Source organism: Pseudochaenichthys georgianus, chromosome 4, assembly GCF_902827115.2.
Source record: "Pseudochaenichthys georgianus chromosome 4, fPseGeo1.2, whole genome shotgun sequence".
Lineage (NCBI taxonomy): Eukaryota > Metazoa > Chordata > Actinopteri > Perciformes > Channichthyidae > Pseudochaenichthys > Pseudochaenichthys georgianus.
In genome coordinates, this window is record NC_047506.1 from 26,381,621 (window position 1) to 26,398,722 (window position 17,102).

The 17,102-nt window shown below is 40.2% G+C and overlaps 1 protein-coding gene across 1 annotated transcript; it reads right to left on the reverse strand.

The window, feature by feature from the left end:
• Positions 1-2,143: 2,143 nt before the first annotated feature.
• ttc14 (tetratricopeptide repeat domain 14) lies at positions 2,144-13,764 on the reverse strand. The gene is made up of 12 exons (XM_034080879.2): positions 13,011-13,764; positions 11,999-12,141; positions 10,752-10,951; positions 10,309-10,393; positions 9,054-9,183; positions 8,414-8,569; positions 7,853-7,924; positions 7,597-7,716; positions 6,891-7,013; positions 5,997-6,114; positions 4,284-4,390; positions 2,144-4,141 (listed from the first exon to the last, which is right to left on the reverse strand). Exons 1-12 carry the CDS (start codon positions 13,142-13,144, stop codon positions 3,136-3,138), a joined length of 2,394 nt encoding a protein of 797 aa, XP_033936770.1. The 5' UTR covers positions 13,145-13,764; the 3' UTR covers positions 2,144-3,135.
• Between the last annotated feature and the right edge of the window lie 3,338 nt (positions 13,765-17,102).

The following is a 17,102-nucleotide window of genomic DNA, read 5'->3' on the forward strand; positions in this document are numbered from 1 at the left end:
GCAGAGAGTGCATTGTTTCTAAGGCTGGAGCAACTGCTGGGAAAGGCCAATTCTTTGTCACACACAATAATAATAATAATCATAATAACGAGACACTCAACTAACAAAACCTCTCTAGACTGTAATCAAATGATTCATGGAAATGGAAGCACTGCTAAATAGAAGAATAATCATCCGTTGCCTTTAACCGCAGCCCTCACACTGAACCTGGCTTTATATTAACTCAATATAAATAAGGAAGTTCACTGGCAACCTTGTTGTTGCATGAAATAAGTCATCCAAGCAGGAAGTCCCTTCGTTATGCCTGCAGCACAGAGGCACGAGGACGTAGATCACAAAGGTTAATGCAGTCATGTTTTTTTCATTTTCTGAAAAACAACCAGCACTGAAGAAAATGCTACTGAGCTGTTCACATGAAATCAGTAAAGCTATTTGTTAGTTATCATTACATTTGAATGTATGTTTAGCAGTATTGCATTCAATTATCCTTCCTCTTGAACTCATGAAAGCAAAGGTAGCAACGCTTACTGTTTTCCTCTCTCCACGAGAGTCTGGCAGAGGTACTTGTTGGCATTGCGGTGGTCAGGACAGTTCTCCAGGGCCAGCTCAAAGTCTGTTATGGCCTTCATTATGCTGCCTTTGTTAGCATACCTGTGAATGACAACAAATGAAAGAAATGCACAATACGATCAAAAAAATCTAAAAAGGAGAATTCCGTCATCCTTGAGAAGCAACTGTGCTCCAAACTGGATTTATTTTCCTTCTCTTTTTGCTTAAACCTTGTGGTTTCACTAACTGTGGGTGTAGTGTTTTAGCATCGCTGCAGTTCTCTGGAACATGTATCTGTGATGTAGTTCGTAAAGGAGTTTCCTTTTGCTGTGCCTGGCGCCAAGCCAAAGAAATACGTGTATTTCCAAGCACATTAGACAATGAAGAGATGACAGGGGCATGTTCAGAAATATTGTTTCTCATGTTCTCTTTCAAATGACTTAATCTTTGACTGAGGCATTGTTCTTACGTGTTACTCACAGGGCACACATAAACATTTCTTACTAAAAGGTATTGTCTTAACATTCACCAAAATATAAACCCACACACACACACACACACACACACACACACACACACACACACACACACACACACACACACACACACACACACACACACACACACACACACAACTAGAAAGATAAGGTCAGTGAGAAGGCATGTGTCTTGTGTCTAACTGGAAAGATGCAGACAGGCCGGTGACAGAATCACAGATCTCCTCTCTGGACAGACATAAAACCTCTGTTTGCATTAAACTCATCTGTCTTTATTATACTCTTAATTTCATTCTTAGATTTCAGTTCAATATATATAATAAACACTGTATGCAATGTGTGGCTGTTTCCTAACTGGAGCTCTATGATCATAAGTCAAATATTTAAACTCAAGCTCTGCAGAATAATGTTAGTTTGTGGTTTGTTTGCATACTTGTTTATGTGTACTGGGCTTATATGCCATTAATGAGGATATACGTATAGATTGACAGCTTTAGTCACAGGTTACTTTTGCTTGCAAGGCTGTCAATAGTTATGTAAAATATTATGCACAAAACAAGAGCAAATAAACGTGAACTGCACAAGATAGAACAGTAAAATGTGACTTACTCATTAATGCATCAGTATTTTAAACCCAACATTTAAAATATGAATATGTTATGGTAAACGTCATGCATACCTTTACAACAAGCATTTACTCAAGTAATATTTTCAATGCAGGACTACTAAGTGAGGTAAAAAGATTTCAAATATTTGTTCAACACTTAAGAAAACAATCATTACTGTGAAACCCCACCAACATATATATATATATATATATGTTTTATTAGGATCTTTAAAACCAAAGTTAGATACATAATTAAAACGTGCAATAGTTGGGATTTGGCCACTGAGCGCTTGTATATTTGTAACTGACTAATTGACCTTGGACTCTTTGTGGTGTGTAGGTCTTGTGAGGTAGAACATAACTTTAGGTAGATTGATGACAACAAAAACTAGCTTTTAGCATTAGTGTGATCAAAACAGAAGTAGGAGAGCAATGAATAAAAGTGTGGAAAAACCGAAATAAAAAACTTCGAAGACTTGGACACGGCACGTTATCTTGAGATTTTAATTGCTTTATTGATTCACCCATTTCACTGCAGGAAAAAATGTGTCGGGATACAACTGAAACATCTGCATGGTGTAAGTCTTGATGAGGTACAGCAGTACTAACATTCAGGTTGTTTGGGATTCAACAAGCCACACAAAGAAAGCACAAATGGCCCAAGGCAGTAAACATAAGGCAGTATCTTTTTGAACAGATAAAAGACTCAACTCAAAATGAACACAAAACAAGAGACATTAAAGCCTGGAGCAACTGAAGTGACCTCAGACGTGAGGGATATGTAACACCTTGTCAAAATGTACACAAAAAGACCCTCTATGTATGGAGCACACCCAACAGATGATCAAATAATACCGGCCTAGAATCGAATACTTGTAGTCATTGAAATCGTCGTTATTTTTCAAAAGATACAATAAGTGGAAAATATCATTCTCTTGAAATACACTTGTTACAGGATTCATCTCATCACATTCCTCCGTTTTGCCAACGAGGTTATGTTTTTGGATTACAGTCAAATCACCATCTTCAGGAAAGTTAGCATAGCATGGGCACAAATTATGTTCAGAACATTTCGATCACAACTTGAGCATGAACGCCCTCCTCAACTAGGAAAGATATTTCTTTAATGTGTTGTTTTAACACTCAGATCAATAATATAACGAGGTATCTTTTTAGAATCCATGTTTTCACAATACGACTTAAAACTCAAACACACAGGAGCAGGAAGAGCGACTTCCCACCTGGGGATATTGGATCATCCATGTGAACTATTCTAGTCCAGGAAGGTATTCGTTATGAGCATTTTGACGAGCAATTACTACCGTTGCTCACAAGCCTTAAATCCACCGTAAGACATTTCGACACTGAAGGTAATCCACAACAACTGGGAACAACGCGATAGCAGGGCTGAATGAATTCATTGTACAAACATCCATGTCACAGTCACTAGTATTGGGCACGTTGTGGACTTTTGGTTTTGACTTATTTTCTCTGCCCGCCTCCCTTCCCCTTCTTAAACTGGGCGATCTGATTGAAGATATCCAACAGGTTAGTCGGGAGGTCTTTCTTAACGCTTCCTTCTGGCACTGAGGTCAAACTACTCGGTCTGGTGTGATTTCCCGCACCTTCTGATTTTCTACCACTTCCTGGTACATTTTCGTCTTCCCCCTTCCTGCTATCCTTCTCTCCCTTTGCCTCTTCTACTTCCTCCCGCCCTCTGTTCTCATACCTACCTCCATCGAAGGAGTTCCTCTTGGGCGCGTCATGTCTCACCCTACTCTCTACGCTCTTTGACGCGGAAGCAGAGTTCCCTGAATATTCAGGGTTGAAATGAGATTTGCGTGAATACGCAGACTCGGCGGACGAGCAGGACACTGTTCGTCGTCTGTTCTCCCCCAAGCTGCTTCTCCTCTTGGAGTCACTTCCTCTCCTTTCTTTCCCGTTATCCTCCCTCCCTCTCTCACTGCTCTTCCTTTCTCCACTCCGACTCCCCCTCTCCTCTCTTTGACTGTTTTTCCTTTCCCCTGTCCTACTCTCCTTTCCGTCCCTTCTCTTCCTTTCTGTTTGTGGCGAGTCGGACTCTTCGTCCTCTGAAGCTGCAGACAACGAATACAGCTGGGAGATGCGTTTATCTTCAGCATCGTTCTCCGCTGCCTCCCCCTCATCCCTCTCCCCAAACCTCGGGCCTCCCTTCTGGTTGAGAAAGGTGGCGGAGGTGTTTGGAGGAGCGGGGTACCACTCCACCTCTTCTTCCTTATCCTTCCGGTCTTTCTTGCTCTTACCCTCCTCGCTCCTCCTGCTGCTGCTCTCCTTTGAGGAGATCCTGCGATGGAGCTTACTTCCCCGCTTCCTCCTTTTCTTCTTCTTTTTGGACCTCCTGCGAGAGGAGTCAGACGACGAAGAAGAAGACGAAGAAGAAGAAGAGTCTCTGGAGGAAGCGGTGGATGAGGGATTGGAAGACGCTGATCTCTTGCGTTTCTTCTTCATTCTGTAAAAAAATTAAAAAAGACATCCACTGAACATTTCATCCTCATAAACATGAAATGATTTGGAGTTATGAAAAGGATCTCAATGACTTCATATGTAGCAAATGTACCTTCCACAGCTTTAAAAGATCAGAGACAACTCACCTCTTCTCCTCTTTTAAGATCTTACGCAATTTCTCAGCGCTGGTCTGGCTGCTCGTAGCTTTCTCCTGCTCCTTAGCCACCGCTTCTTCTCGCAGGCGAATTGAGACCTTTAAGGCCGCCAGGTGATGCAAGGCAAGACATAACAATGGCAAGCAAAAGTCCACAAAGACACATTCAAACACGCCATGACCCAAGACATGCAACAGCGACCCCGAAATCGATCAGTTATCAGCCATTCATTTAGTAAATGATTCACGTTGGAGACAAAGGAAAGTCAGAGATTTGAGAAGGACAGCAGAATGTTATGATCACACGCCACAGGCGACATGATAAAGAAATAGACAGAGGGTTAAAAACAGTTGTGTAATCCAAGAGAACGGTATTGGCAGAGAAGCAGAAGAATAGACAGAGAGGTACAGGCAGAGAAAGCACAAAGCATTTGTTTCCCAATCAGACAGAGAGAATGTTTCAACGTTACCGATTTGGACCAGGGGGACGCACGAGAGTCCAATAGAGGAGTTGGTGTCATTGTGCCGTTTATTTATTTTCACCACCGCAAAGCACGTGACAAGGCCATGGAAGTTGAAGGGTCAAAGAGTCAGAGTCCCGAGGCCGCAGACACACACACAAACACCAAAACACTTCATCAGTCTTACAAACCAACATGGATGAGTTTAGGTAGAACATTTACTTTCAAAATTCATATTTAGTGTTAACACGTGAAAATGGAACAGATAAAGTGAGTTCAGTGTGCATCTAAACAATAACATATTGTAGAGGTTGTTGAAATGACTCCAGAAACACTTAGTATCATATAGTTTCCTGTTTATTAATTGTTAATATACTGAGTAAAGACTTACATTATACAGGGCAAGGTTTGACCTATCCAGTTAATAGCTGCCTACAAACCCACAAGGAATGTCTCCTGTTTGGATATGAATCTTAGACGGATATTAAGCTGGTAAAACATTAGCAGACACACAGGAGTTTAAATCCTTCCTGCTTTTTGTCTCTTTTGGTTAATAATGAGATAATGTAAAGTGGCCAGTTGGAAAAGCTATGCATGTACAACAAATAATCTGATCTTAGAAAACTGCCAAACATCAAAAAGGAAGAATTCCCATTCAAGTTAGTTTATAAAGATGAAACACCTACATATCAATACCTGTAAACAGCTGTGTGTCTGTTGTGATGTCATTGCAAAATCTCAATAGTCAAGTTGTGTGTCTGCACGCCCTTGATTATAAGATTCATGCATGTCTTATCCGTGCTTTCATTTAAACCCCTTCATTCTTGGCCACCCGGGGGCAGTGGAAACAAGGCTGTGAATGAACAGTTCCCTAACTAAGCAACCAGCAGCTGGACAGGTCGAAGAAAATGTGCCTTTATTTGGAGTTGTGTATCTGGCTCTTACGCCTTTATGGCTGTTTTCACACACCAGTAGTCGTGTAACTCTGCTAATAGAAACATTTGGACTATAGTCGCTCTATGAAAGAAAGACTGGGTCACAAAATACACAAAGCTTCTGAGGGCTCTTTATTCATTTGATTTCCCGAAGTCAAACAATCCACGACATTGAAATGTGAGCTTAGCCAAGCCTCTATATGCACATTATTGTTAGGGTGTGTTTTAATAGATAAGGCTCAAATACACAGAGTGCATTTCTGCCAACTTTCGCCTAACCCAGCGTGTTTGTGTGTGGTTCCCGCTCACCTGTATAGTCTCGGTTATTTTGTGCAGGGCTTCCTGGGCCTCAGGGTTAGACTCATCGAGAGATAGAGCTTTCCTGTAAAGTCCCTCTGCTGTCACCAGTTTCTCCTGTTCTTCAAGCCTACACACACACACACACACACACACACACACACACACACACACACACACACACACACACACACACACACACACACACACACACACACACACACACACACACACACACACACACACACACACACACACACACACACACACACACACACACACACACACACACACACACACACACACACACACACACACACACACACACACACACACACACACAAGTTTAAAAAAGGGAGGTAGTGACAGTAAGAGGTGGCAGAGAGTGCATTGTTTCTAAGGCTGGAGCAACTGCTGGGAAAGGCCAATTCTTTGTCACACACAATAATAATAATAATCATAATAACGAGACACTCAACTAACAAAACCTCTCTAGACTGTAATCAAATGATTCATGGAAATGGAAGCACTGCTAAATAGAAGAATAATCATCCGTTGCCTTTAACCGCAGCCCTCACACTGAACCTGGCTTTATATTAACTCAATATAAATAAGGAAGTTCACTGGCAACCTTGTTGTTGCATGAAATAAGTCATCCAAGCAGGAAGTCCCTTCGTTATGCCTGCAGCACAGAGGCACGAGGACGTAGATCACAAAGGTTAATGCAGTCATGTTTTTTTCATTTTCTGAAAAACAACCAGCACTGAAGAAAATGCTACTGAGCTGTTCACATGAAATCAGTAAAGCTATTTGTTAGTTATCATTACATTTGAATGTATGTTTAGCAGTATTGCATTCAATTATCCTTCCTCTTGAACTCATGAAAGCAAAGGTAGCAACGCTTACTGTTTTCCTCTCTCCACGAGAGTCTGGCAGAGGTACTTGTTGGCATTGCGGTGGTCAGGACAGTTCTCCAGGGCCAGCTCAAAGTCTGTTATGGCCTTCATTATGCTGCCTTTGTTAGCATACCTGTGAATGACAACAAATGAAAGAAATGCACAATACGATCAAAAAAATCTAAAAAGGAGAATTCCGTCATCCTTGAGAAGCAACTGTGCTCCAAACTGGATTTATTTTCCTTCTCTTTTTGCTTAAACCTTGTGGTTTCACTAACTGTGGGTGTAGTGTTTTAGCATCGCTGCAGTTCTCTGGAACATGTATCTGTGATGTAGTTCGTAAAGGAGTTTCCTTTTGCTGTGCCTGGCGCCAAGCCAAAGAAATACGTGTATTTCCAAGCACATTAGACAATGAAGAGATGACAGGGGCATGTTCAGAAATATTGTTTCTCATGTTCTCTTTCAAATGACTTAATCTTTGACTGAGGCATTGTTCTTACGTGTTACTCACAGGGCACACATAAACATTTCTTACTAAAAGGTATTGTCTTAACATTCACCAAAATATAAACCAAGTAAATGGGTTGTAAAAGTTTTGGTATGATTGTCTAAAAAAAAGGTAGAAATCAACTTTCAAGAGGACCTATATGAAAATGGTTATTTATGCACTGTGAGCCCAAACAAGAGTGATATTCAATAAAGTAGAATCAACTCACAGAGCTCCACGTGCCACCAGAGCTTCTACATTATTAGTGTCGATATCCAGCGCTTTGTTGTATTCATTCATGGCTTCCACATGACGACCATGTTTGAAGTGGTCCACACCTGCACGGACACTGCAAGAGCAAAGGCAGACAAGGGGCACGGGAAAAGGATTTTATCAACGTCAGAGGAAGAAAGACTAGAACATGGGATCATTTCCCCTTTGTGCTGCGATATCTATGAGGGACCAATGAAACACTCAAGCTTTACCACTTCAAGGCCCACGATGCAGACTGTCTCTTCCTGATTGCTGAGGCAAAATCCTCCTCGTGAAAAAGTTTACTGTGGAGAAAAGAGAACGAACTTCAGTGAGTATCGACCATCGAACAGCTCTCTGTCAACGCTGTAGGCTTCCTGTTCTTAAAGAGAACCAGTGTTTACCTGCCTACAGCAAAGGCCGAATAACAGCTCGCCAAGATTAAAGTAAAAAAACATTAACACTGGCTGTTATAAGACATGCAAGGCTGATGTTCTAAGAGCGTTGGCCTTTGTACTGGGGCAAGTCAAATACTGACCTCTGGGTCAACTCCAGTGAACATCCCTTCAACAAGTCAGTATTAGCACATGATTTCCCAGCTCGGGGAATGGGACAGTCCAGAGGTCACATGAATGCACAGTTGGCATGGCTGGAAGGTCTGCGCTCTCCAGGTGCCATTCTCAGTCATATCTTTTTTCAGGCCAGTTTACGATAACCAACTTAAAAGTGATTCATTTCACGGATTGCAACTTGCCTCGACATTTGTAACACATAGATGTCAGCCGTTTGTTTACCTCTGCAGTCCTCTCATCATTGATGGTGGTTGGGTGTCACTAACTCCCACCTTCTCCAGCAGGTATTCCACTACAGAGGGGTTGTGGTAACCATGGCAGCTCTTCAGTATACACTCGTATGTCTCACGGGAGTCAGCGGCTGCACGAAGGCTACGACTAAAAGAAAGAGGAGTCAGACAGTTACACGATCTACAAGAAAAAATTGGTTTTGTGTTGAAGGGCTGATTTTATCTTCTGTGGTGGTCACTAAGCATTTACAAAGCTCACAGAGAAAAAAGTGAACTTGAGCTATATTCATGAATGAAATTGAGCTTTATTAAGTTAATTGAGATTGAGCTTTTTTAAGCACCTTGAATAATCTATATTAGTGCATGACACATCGTCTCTACCATTGACAGACACATAAGGTACATTTGGTATAAAGCAAGTATCCTTCTTGTTAGTGGGATGTTTTTGATTCAAATGCATCCCACATCCATTCATTTAGATATACATTCAAAAAGTAATGTTACAATTGCTGTTCAGGACACCACCAAACCGTTTCAGGCACATTTGGATTTGTATTATACATTTTTTTTTAAAGGATTAGCTTTTTAGAGGTTTGTGTTGTTTATTTTGTCATTTCATGTTGTGTAGTTACCTGTAGTGTATGGGCAGCGCCTCGCGAGGAAAGACACCCAGCTTGATGTGCTCCAAGCCGGGAGAAAGAGCAGCCTGTTGGAGAGAAACTGTGATTTTCTCCTGGTAGCGGTCGATGTCTTTCACTGCAGCTACAGAAGGAGAAGATGAAGCACTTAGATTTGCTAACACAAGTGTCTGTTGTTGCAGACATTTAGGGTAGCTTTACATATGTGACCTGCTTTATCGAAATCAGTCGCATTGACCCGAAGACACATTTTGAGTTGTATACACGGTTGGAAAGAGGAGATTCCTAGCTTTCTAATGATATCAGGATTGTTTTTGTACTCCAAATATTAAGCGAAATATGTCACATTATATATTGACTGTCACCGAGTCCTCATTTTGAGAAAAAGGCCTTTAAAGTTTCCTCTTCTCTGGAATCCATCGATCTGATTGATTATTAGTGGAACAAATGATCAAAATACTACGGAGGGAAGATATTTTCGTTTGGAGGGGAAGCTCGCGAGTGTGTGTGTATACGTGTGTGCGTGTGTGTATTTTTGCATTTGTGTGTATTGTGTTTGTTTCCCGGGGAAAACCCTCACGAGAAACACCGGCTGTTGTTATGCCTGCTGTGGCGTTAAATTACTCCGTTCTCCGCTTGTAATTATGCCGTTACAAGCTTCAAAGTTATATTTATCATCTGAATTTGCCGAAACAAGTTTCATATTCTGAAAGCCAAGACTCTGTTTAATTTAAATCAGATGAAAACAAACTGTAACGGATCCTGCCGTGTAATCTATGATTACTTTACTCTTACGTTCATAATGTCAGCCGGAGGGAGGGGGGCAGCGCTGCTGGAAGAGCAGAGTGCGAGTGAGAGGTGCCTGTCTTCGTCCCTTCACAAGCTTCAAAAATGTACTTATCGTGTGATTTTGGAAATAAAAGTTTCATATTCTGAAAGCCAAGACTTGGTTTGTTTAAAATCAAACAAAACACCGAACCCTGAAAAAATAGTTTTTTACGTAAATCCACGTTTATTCTGAAATGAGCCGTTGCGACTTCCGACTGATTTCGATAGAGCGGGTCACATATACATTGGTTGTATATTAGCAGTTTAATTGGAAGCTGGCTGAAAGTCACAAAAATATGCACACAGTTGGTTGTGTTACAGATGCTTGCAACCAATTATCTAGAAACAAGGTCCCGTGTTTACTGCTGCATGTGTGCAAAGGAAACTCCAGACGAAAAGTGAATATGAGAAAAACACTGACCTCTAATGAAGTCCCCGATCTGGTAATAGGACAGAGGATCGTCATGGCTGCCAGTGGAGGGAACTTCTCGTATGTGACACAGAGCCTGAAGGTAGAAAAGGAGGAGAACAAATGGCTGGTTGATAAATGACTGAAATGATGAGTACTGTGTTTTCTACCAGGTGTGAGGTCGGAATGAGATTACTAAAATAACCAGAATTCTGTGAATTCTTGAAGAAAAGCAGGTCCTGCTGAGCCTTTAGAAGAGAAGATTCCCAGCAGCCAAACAAAGGTATGAAACACAGTATGCATAGATGACACATTGTCCAATGTCAGTCATTAAGGGAAGCAGAGTTGGTGCCAGTAAAGCTGGCCGACTGATCATTCCTATCTGCTGAAACTACAAGGATGACTGAGCGCTTTACATTTTTGAAAAGATTTGTGACATAGCTTGAGTGACATACCGACAACTCCAGGTCTTCTATGTCTCTCCTCAATCCTCCTGCCGTGCAAAGCAGAGTGAGAAAGAAGCCGTATTCTCTGATGTTGTTGATCCTCCCCACCAAAATGTCTCCCTTTTCCAAGTCCCTATACAACATGGTCCTTCTCTCCTCATAAGACACCTCCATGAATATCTCCATCGGTGGCATGATGGCATAGGGCTCTGAAAGAAAAGCAGACGGAAGAATAAAATGCTGCTATGCAAGTAAGCCCAGCAAGAATATATTTTTTTTTAAAAAGGTACGTTACAATCTATCATCTATATTGTATTAAACAGTTTAGGTGATCCCAGATAGCTCGAGGGGACTGAACAACACGAGAGCTGTTTGTTGAAAAGGTATTTTTGCCAAGTGAAAAAAGGAAAATGAGCTGCAGCGATTATTTGATCAACGGGAGAGTAATCGGAAACTATTTAACTATTTAAACTATAAACTATTTAACCCAAAGCGTCTTTGGGTTCAAGAAAAGCGCTATAGAAATAAAATGTATTATTATTATTTGAATAACGCCATTTATTTCCTCTTAGGTGTGGATAATTACAACTGTTTACTACTACTTCTCTATTGTATATAATATTAAAATGAATATCTTAAAGTTTTTTGTGACAAAACAAGACATTTAACCTGCCAATGGAAATCAGCGTTAAGCGTTCTTTTAGAGGCTGTATTGGGCTCAGTTTGAAAGCTAGTGAAGATTAGGGTATCATATACAACTAGAATACCAAAGGAATTCATAAGCTAGCTTGTCTGGAAGGATGCTTAATAATGCTCAAAAGATGGCATGGCCATATTCACTGGAGTCCCGTGTATCTAAAATCATGCAGTTTTGTGCATGCAGCATAAACAAGTTATTTTTACCAAATCTCAAAATGGTTTCTGCAGCAGGAGCACCTTGACACGCTTGGGTTTGAATAAAGTGGGAAAAGCTGAGACTGTTGTGGACTCAATGACGCTAATTGTTCTCATGTGTGATGATGTTAGTGCCCATAGCAGCCATTTCATTGTGTCTTAATGTGGTAATCAACCATTTTTTTTAAGTCTCAAGCAGAAGTATGAAAAAAGACCTAAAGCTGTGTGACGAATGGTACAAATCCAATTATTATTATAATAATCATATTATTATGACATGACCCACACATTCAACATTTATTTTATATACAATTTGGGAGCTTAATGTGGACGAACACTGAGTGTTGTAGTTAAACACAAACCTGCGGCATCCTCCTCCTCCTCCTCCTGCTGTTCCTCCTCCTCTTCTTTGTGAGTGGCTGTTTTCCATGTTGGACAGAACAGGATGTCAGCCTTTCTGGCAATGAACTGCTCAACAAGGGGGCTGTCCTGCCCATCACTCTTGCTGCACAAAAAACAAACATTGTCACTGTTTATTAGAGGCTTTTAAGCAAATAGCCGTCACACCCTTTCCATTGACTAGTTTGTACATCCTCGATTCCTTTCCTCGATTCTTCCCGATACAAAAGCCAGAGGAAAGAGACAAAGCGGTACAATATCAGGAATGATCCATTATTGTTATCATGAACTCATGGTATACAGGTGCAGAGGGAGAGGACACTTTTCAGTTATGGGCCTTCTTCAGGCGACAAATTCACAATATGAAATCACAACATCTTTGTTTTAGAGATCCAGAGGCTTCGCAGGGCAATCACAAGAGGCGTCAGATTACCAACACAAATACAAATACAATATCCATAAGGCCTATAAGTAATAAAGATATCATCTAAACAAGTCTACCACTGAAATAAATGGATTTAAAGTGATGGTTCAACCAAAAATACAAATTAAAAAACATTATTTTAATATAATTCTGACTTTTTCCAAGCAAAAATGCCAAATATTCATTAATTTAAAGATTTTAACTTAACATGTTTTGGCATGGAACTGCTGGTCAGACAAGAAAGGAAGTCAGCCTTTGGAATTAAGGAAATTGTGACACTATTCACACTTTCAAGGAATTCAAGGAAACAAAATGCGTTATTTGTTGATAATTAACATAACCAACAAAGAGTCAAGCGATTAATAAAATAAGATGAAAAACTAAAATTGTAGGAACAAAATCACAAAATATTGTATGTGCAAATGTAGGAAGTGATTGTTTTTCTACAGGAAAAGTTTAAATGGAAGTTCAAACTGGTGTATGAACGTCAATATGCAAAGTTTAAATATATTCACAACTAAACAAAAAACAAAAGGAACAGGATGAAATACCTTTCACACGTGGCCTTGCACAGGTCAGACACCACAGCCTGGAAGTCTGGGTTTTCTATTTGTTCACATTTGAGTTTGTTGAACAATGATTCTCCATGATATGTCAGACACTGCCTCAACAAGTCCCTGTCCATTCTGATTCCACGGGACTGCAGTCACATTATTGTGCAAGTCAAAGATAAAAATACAGCAGCTGTTGACTATATAAAGAACGATTGAGCTGTAAGTAAACTCTAGAAAGTATGAAATGTGTCTCAGATAAATAAATGTAAGTATGTAATTACTTGAGAGTCCATTCAATACAGTTAAGCGTTATTTAGATTCACAACGTTGCCCTGCATCGTTAGCTAGCCAAACAAACGCTAGTTAGTTATGCTAACAAACTGGGACGTGGACTTTTTCCTTCGTAAAAACGGAGTATATTCCAATAGTTTTGCATGAACACGGCGCCGCTGTTTCTAGTAACACAAAACCATGCTATCATTTTAATTCTGCAAAGTTTAGCTTTAGCAGAAAACTCGACAACTCAAACCTTTTGCCACCACACACGGAAAAATGCGCATGCGCAAGTTGTGTTACACTGAAACTGTCGGAAGAAACAAATGCACATAGGAACCAAATTTCTTCAACTGAAACATTAATTCATCAACAAGAAGAAGACGTATTAGAGAAATAGAGATGGGATTTAACACTCAGAAAGCCACTGAGTGCGTTTGATCGGAGCGGCTCGGAAACTCTCGTGAGAGTTTTACACAAGACGGATCCTTTCTAGCCATTACGCTTCCTGTTCACTGTCCTTCGGATTCCTGCAGGACTCCAGACTCCAGACCCAGAGTCGCGAAGAGCCAGGGACGTGCACAGACATTTTGGCGGGCGGGTGCTCAAGTGAGAAAAAGGGCACTTCTAATATTTTATAAAAAAATGTTTTAAAACAAAAAGTTAAATATAGTTGCACATCTCTGACTTACTGACCAATTTATTTTAATACCCTCACACTCACGCAATTGTTTAATACTCAACATAATTCTACAAAAATAATCAGCTAACACAGAGACAATGGTCTTCTTTAGTATTCACAATGCACAAGAGCAGACAACAATGAATAGTTATTAAATGAGCAGCCAACAATCAAAATTATGAAGTTACTGTTTAAGGCAGGACATTACAAGCAAATAGACAGTTTTTTCATGTAGCCTACTTGTAATTTTGGTATATTTTGCTTCCATGTTTTCTTTCACTCTAATGGAAATAAAACTTCCAAGAAACACATATGGTGTTCGTTTTACTACCATGTCTGAATAGATTTAAAGCTAATCTGTATATTTAAACATACCATTTCAGGGGGAAATACTGACTTGACGTAAGTAACTATCTGGGGGAAGTTGTGAGGTGATGTGTTGTTTTGTTTGATCCTTTTCACCTGCAATGCCTTGGAAACTGCATGCAAATTAGCGCATTTTAATTAAGCCTAACGCCTAATTTGCATATCAATGTGGCGATTGTGATGATGTTTTTAGATAAACATTTGACTGTATTCACTTTAAGTGTCTCCCCTTAAGTACAGTACATTAGCCTGTTTGCCCATGATAAATTGCCTTAGCTAAACCTTGAGCTAACTTATCCATTAGATAGTACTTAGTTGTGTTATTGTCTTTTAGCTCAGTGGTTCTCAAACTTTTTCAATAATGTACCCCCTTTGACATTTGACAAATGTTTCCAATAAATGAAGAAAATGATTTTTAACCACTTTGTTGTTCAGATATATCACATATTTGTAACTAAATTATACATTAATTGAAACAAAACACAGTATAAACAGAGGAGTGACTCCCGTGAGGTTCATGTATTTTCTTCACTCCGCTGGGAAACTGCTCTCATGTCAAGAAGCATCAGATAAGTGCATGCACTGCATCGTCCAATCAGTGAGCGATACACAGTAAGGGGGCAGGGCGAGTATCTGAGGATTTCACCGGAGGATGGTCTGGAAGTTCCTCGATTATCGCTCCTCCGTTATCGCTCCTCGATCCTCGGTCCTCCAGCAGAAATAAGCACCATGGGACGCTACTCAAGATGGCGCAGACAAATCAACTTCCGGTGATGGAGAGGACCGAGGAGCGAGGAAATGAAAATAACAATTAGATACATCTCTTTTTTTTCTCTGAATTATTGTATTTCTATTGTGCAATAATCAATATTAATCTAACTATTGTGCGTTTATACATTTTAAGAATGGCGTTTATCTTTTTTGAGAATGAGTTCTTATTTTATTTAATGTATTTGGGTCTACAACTGATACAAATGTTTATGTCAGCAAATGTATCCTGCCCTTGCGTATGCATCGCACTGCATAGCTTAACAGATAGCGAACAAAGACTCAGAAAACAGTTGTTGAGTTGACCATTTACTGAAGCTTGAAATTGTAAAATTGCAAGAATAAACAGAAAGATACAACACAAGTTACACAATTTGTTAGGGTGAGTGAAGCAGGCAGGAACCAAATGCAGATTGAACAGAAAAATACCTTTATATCAAGGTTTACGGGACAAAACAGAACACTACCCTGTGAACACAGTCACAGACAAACAACGATCTAACAAAGACAGACAGAAAAAACAGAACTAAAATACACAGGACTAATTAAGGAAACAAGAGACAGGTGAGGAGGGAGGAGAAAACACAGGGGCACCAGGTGAACACAATCAGGAAAACTGGTCAGAGGGAACAGGTAGGAGGGAACACACAGACAGGAAACCAATGACAGATCTAGACAAGACAAAACACAACACCGACAATGTTGAATTGCCTTGTGTTGAAAAGTGCTATATAAATAAACTTGCCTTGCTAAGAATTAGCTATTTCCGTTAGCTTAGCAGCTAGTTAGCTTATCTTATCTTAAACATTGAAAACCACACAATCAATTAAACCACATTTTTGAAACACATAACTTGGCACACAGGTAAGTTTGTATACTTACAGACAGATCTACTCCAAGGATTAAAACAATATGATCTGTAGTATAGAGCTGAGCTACGATGTGCTCTGCATGGCTTTTGTCACAATTCACATGTTAGGTCACGTTGGTAGTTTTGTCTGTGTTGGTGTTTTTCTTGTCTTTGGGTTTCCTGTCTTATTGTGTTAAGTGTTCACCCCCATTTCCTGCCTGTCTGCTTTTTGTCTGTTTCCCTCCCTGATTACCCGATTGTGTTCACCTGTTGTCCTTGTGTTTCTCCTCCCCTGCCCGGCTGTTTCTCGTTGTCATGATTACCCCTTCTTGTATTTAGTCTTGTCTCTGTCTGTGTTCAGTGTTGGGTCATTGTTTGTTGGTGACGGAGTTCACCGGAGAGTGTTCTGTTCTGTATTTGTCATTTATCCTTTATCCTTTATCCTTGGAATAAAGGGTTTCTCAAAAGTTATCTGCATTTGGGTCCTGCTTCCTTCACTCATCCGTGACAGCTTTGCTGTGTAAACTAAAATACAAGAAGGAGAGTCGCGCTATTTGGTGCCTTAAAGCTACAGTACCGACTGTTGCCACTATAGTGCCAATACACTATGGTGTCAAAACACTCCCCGCTTGGTAAACCTTTTTACCACTATTTACATCTCTTTACCCTTGGTATCAGTAACACCCCATCGCTGATGGGCCTAAGGTACTCTTTAGCTGTCCTTTTGCACTTTGCAGTCCGAACTTGGAATGGCCTTTACTATCAGACCAAGAGGCCAGTCATTACGTTGTGCTTGAACGTCCTTTAACAAAACAACGTCACCGTCCTGGAGATTGGACTGCTCCTCGGTCCACTCGGCTGAAGAGTTGCCAGATACTCCTGCGTGACTACAGATGACATTTTTTTATGGATTTTTTGTCAAAGCACTTAAGATATTCATTGCTATCGGGATGTTAAGAGCATTCCATGGAATATAACAAAAAGTGTATCCGAGCCGGTTTCTGAAACTTACCTACCCCACCTTTAATATATAGCCTACTCAAAGTAGAACATTTTCAAAATATTCTTCGTGCAGAATGAAACATTTTTAAATATCATAAATTATAAGAACGGATTTAAATTATTGATGCATTAATATGTGCATCATTTT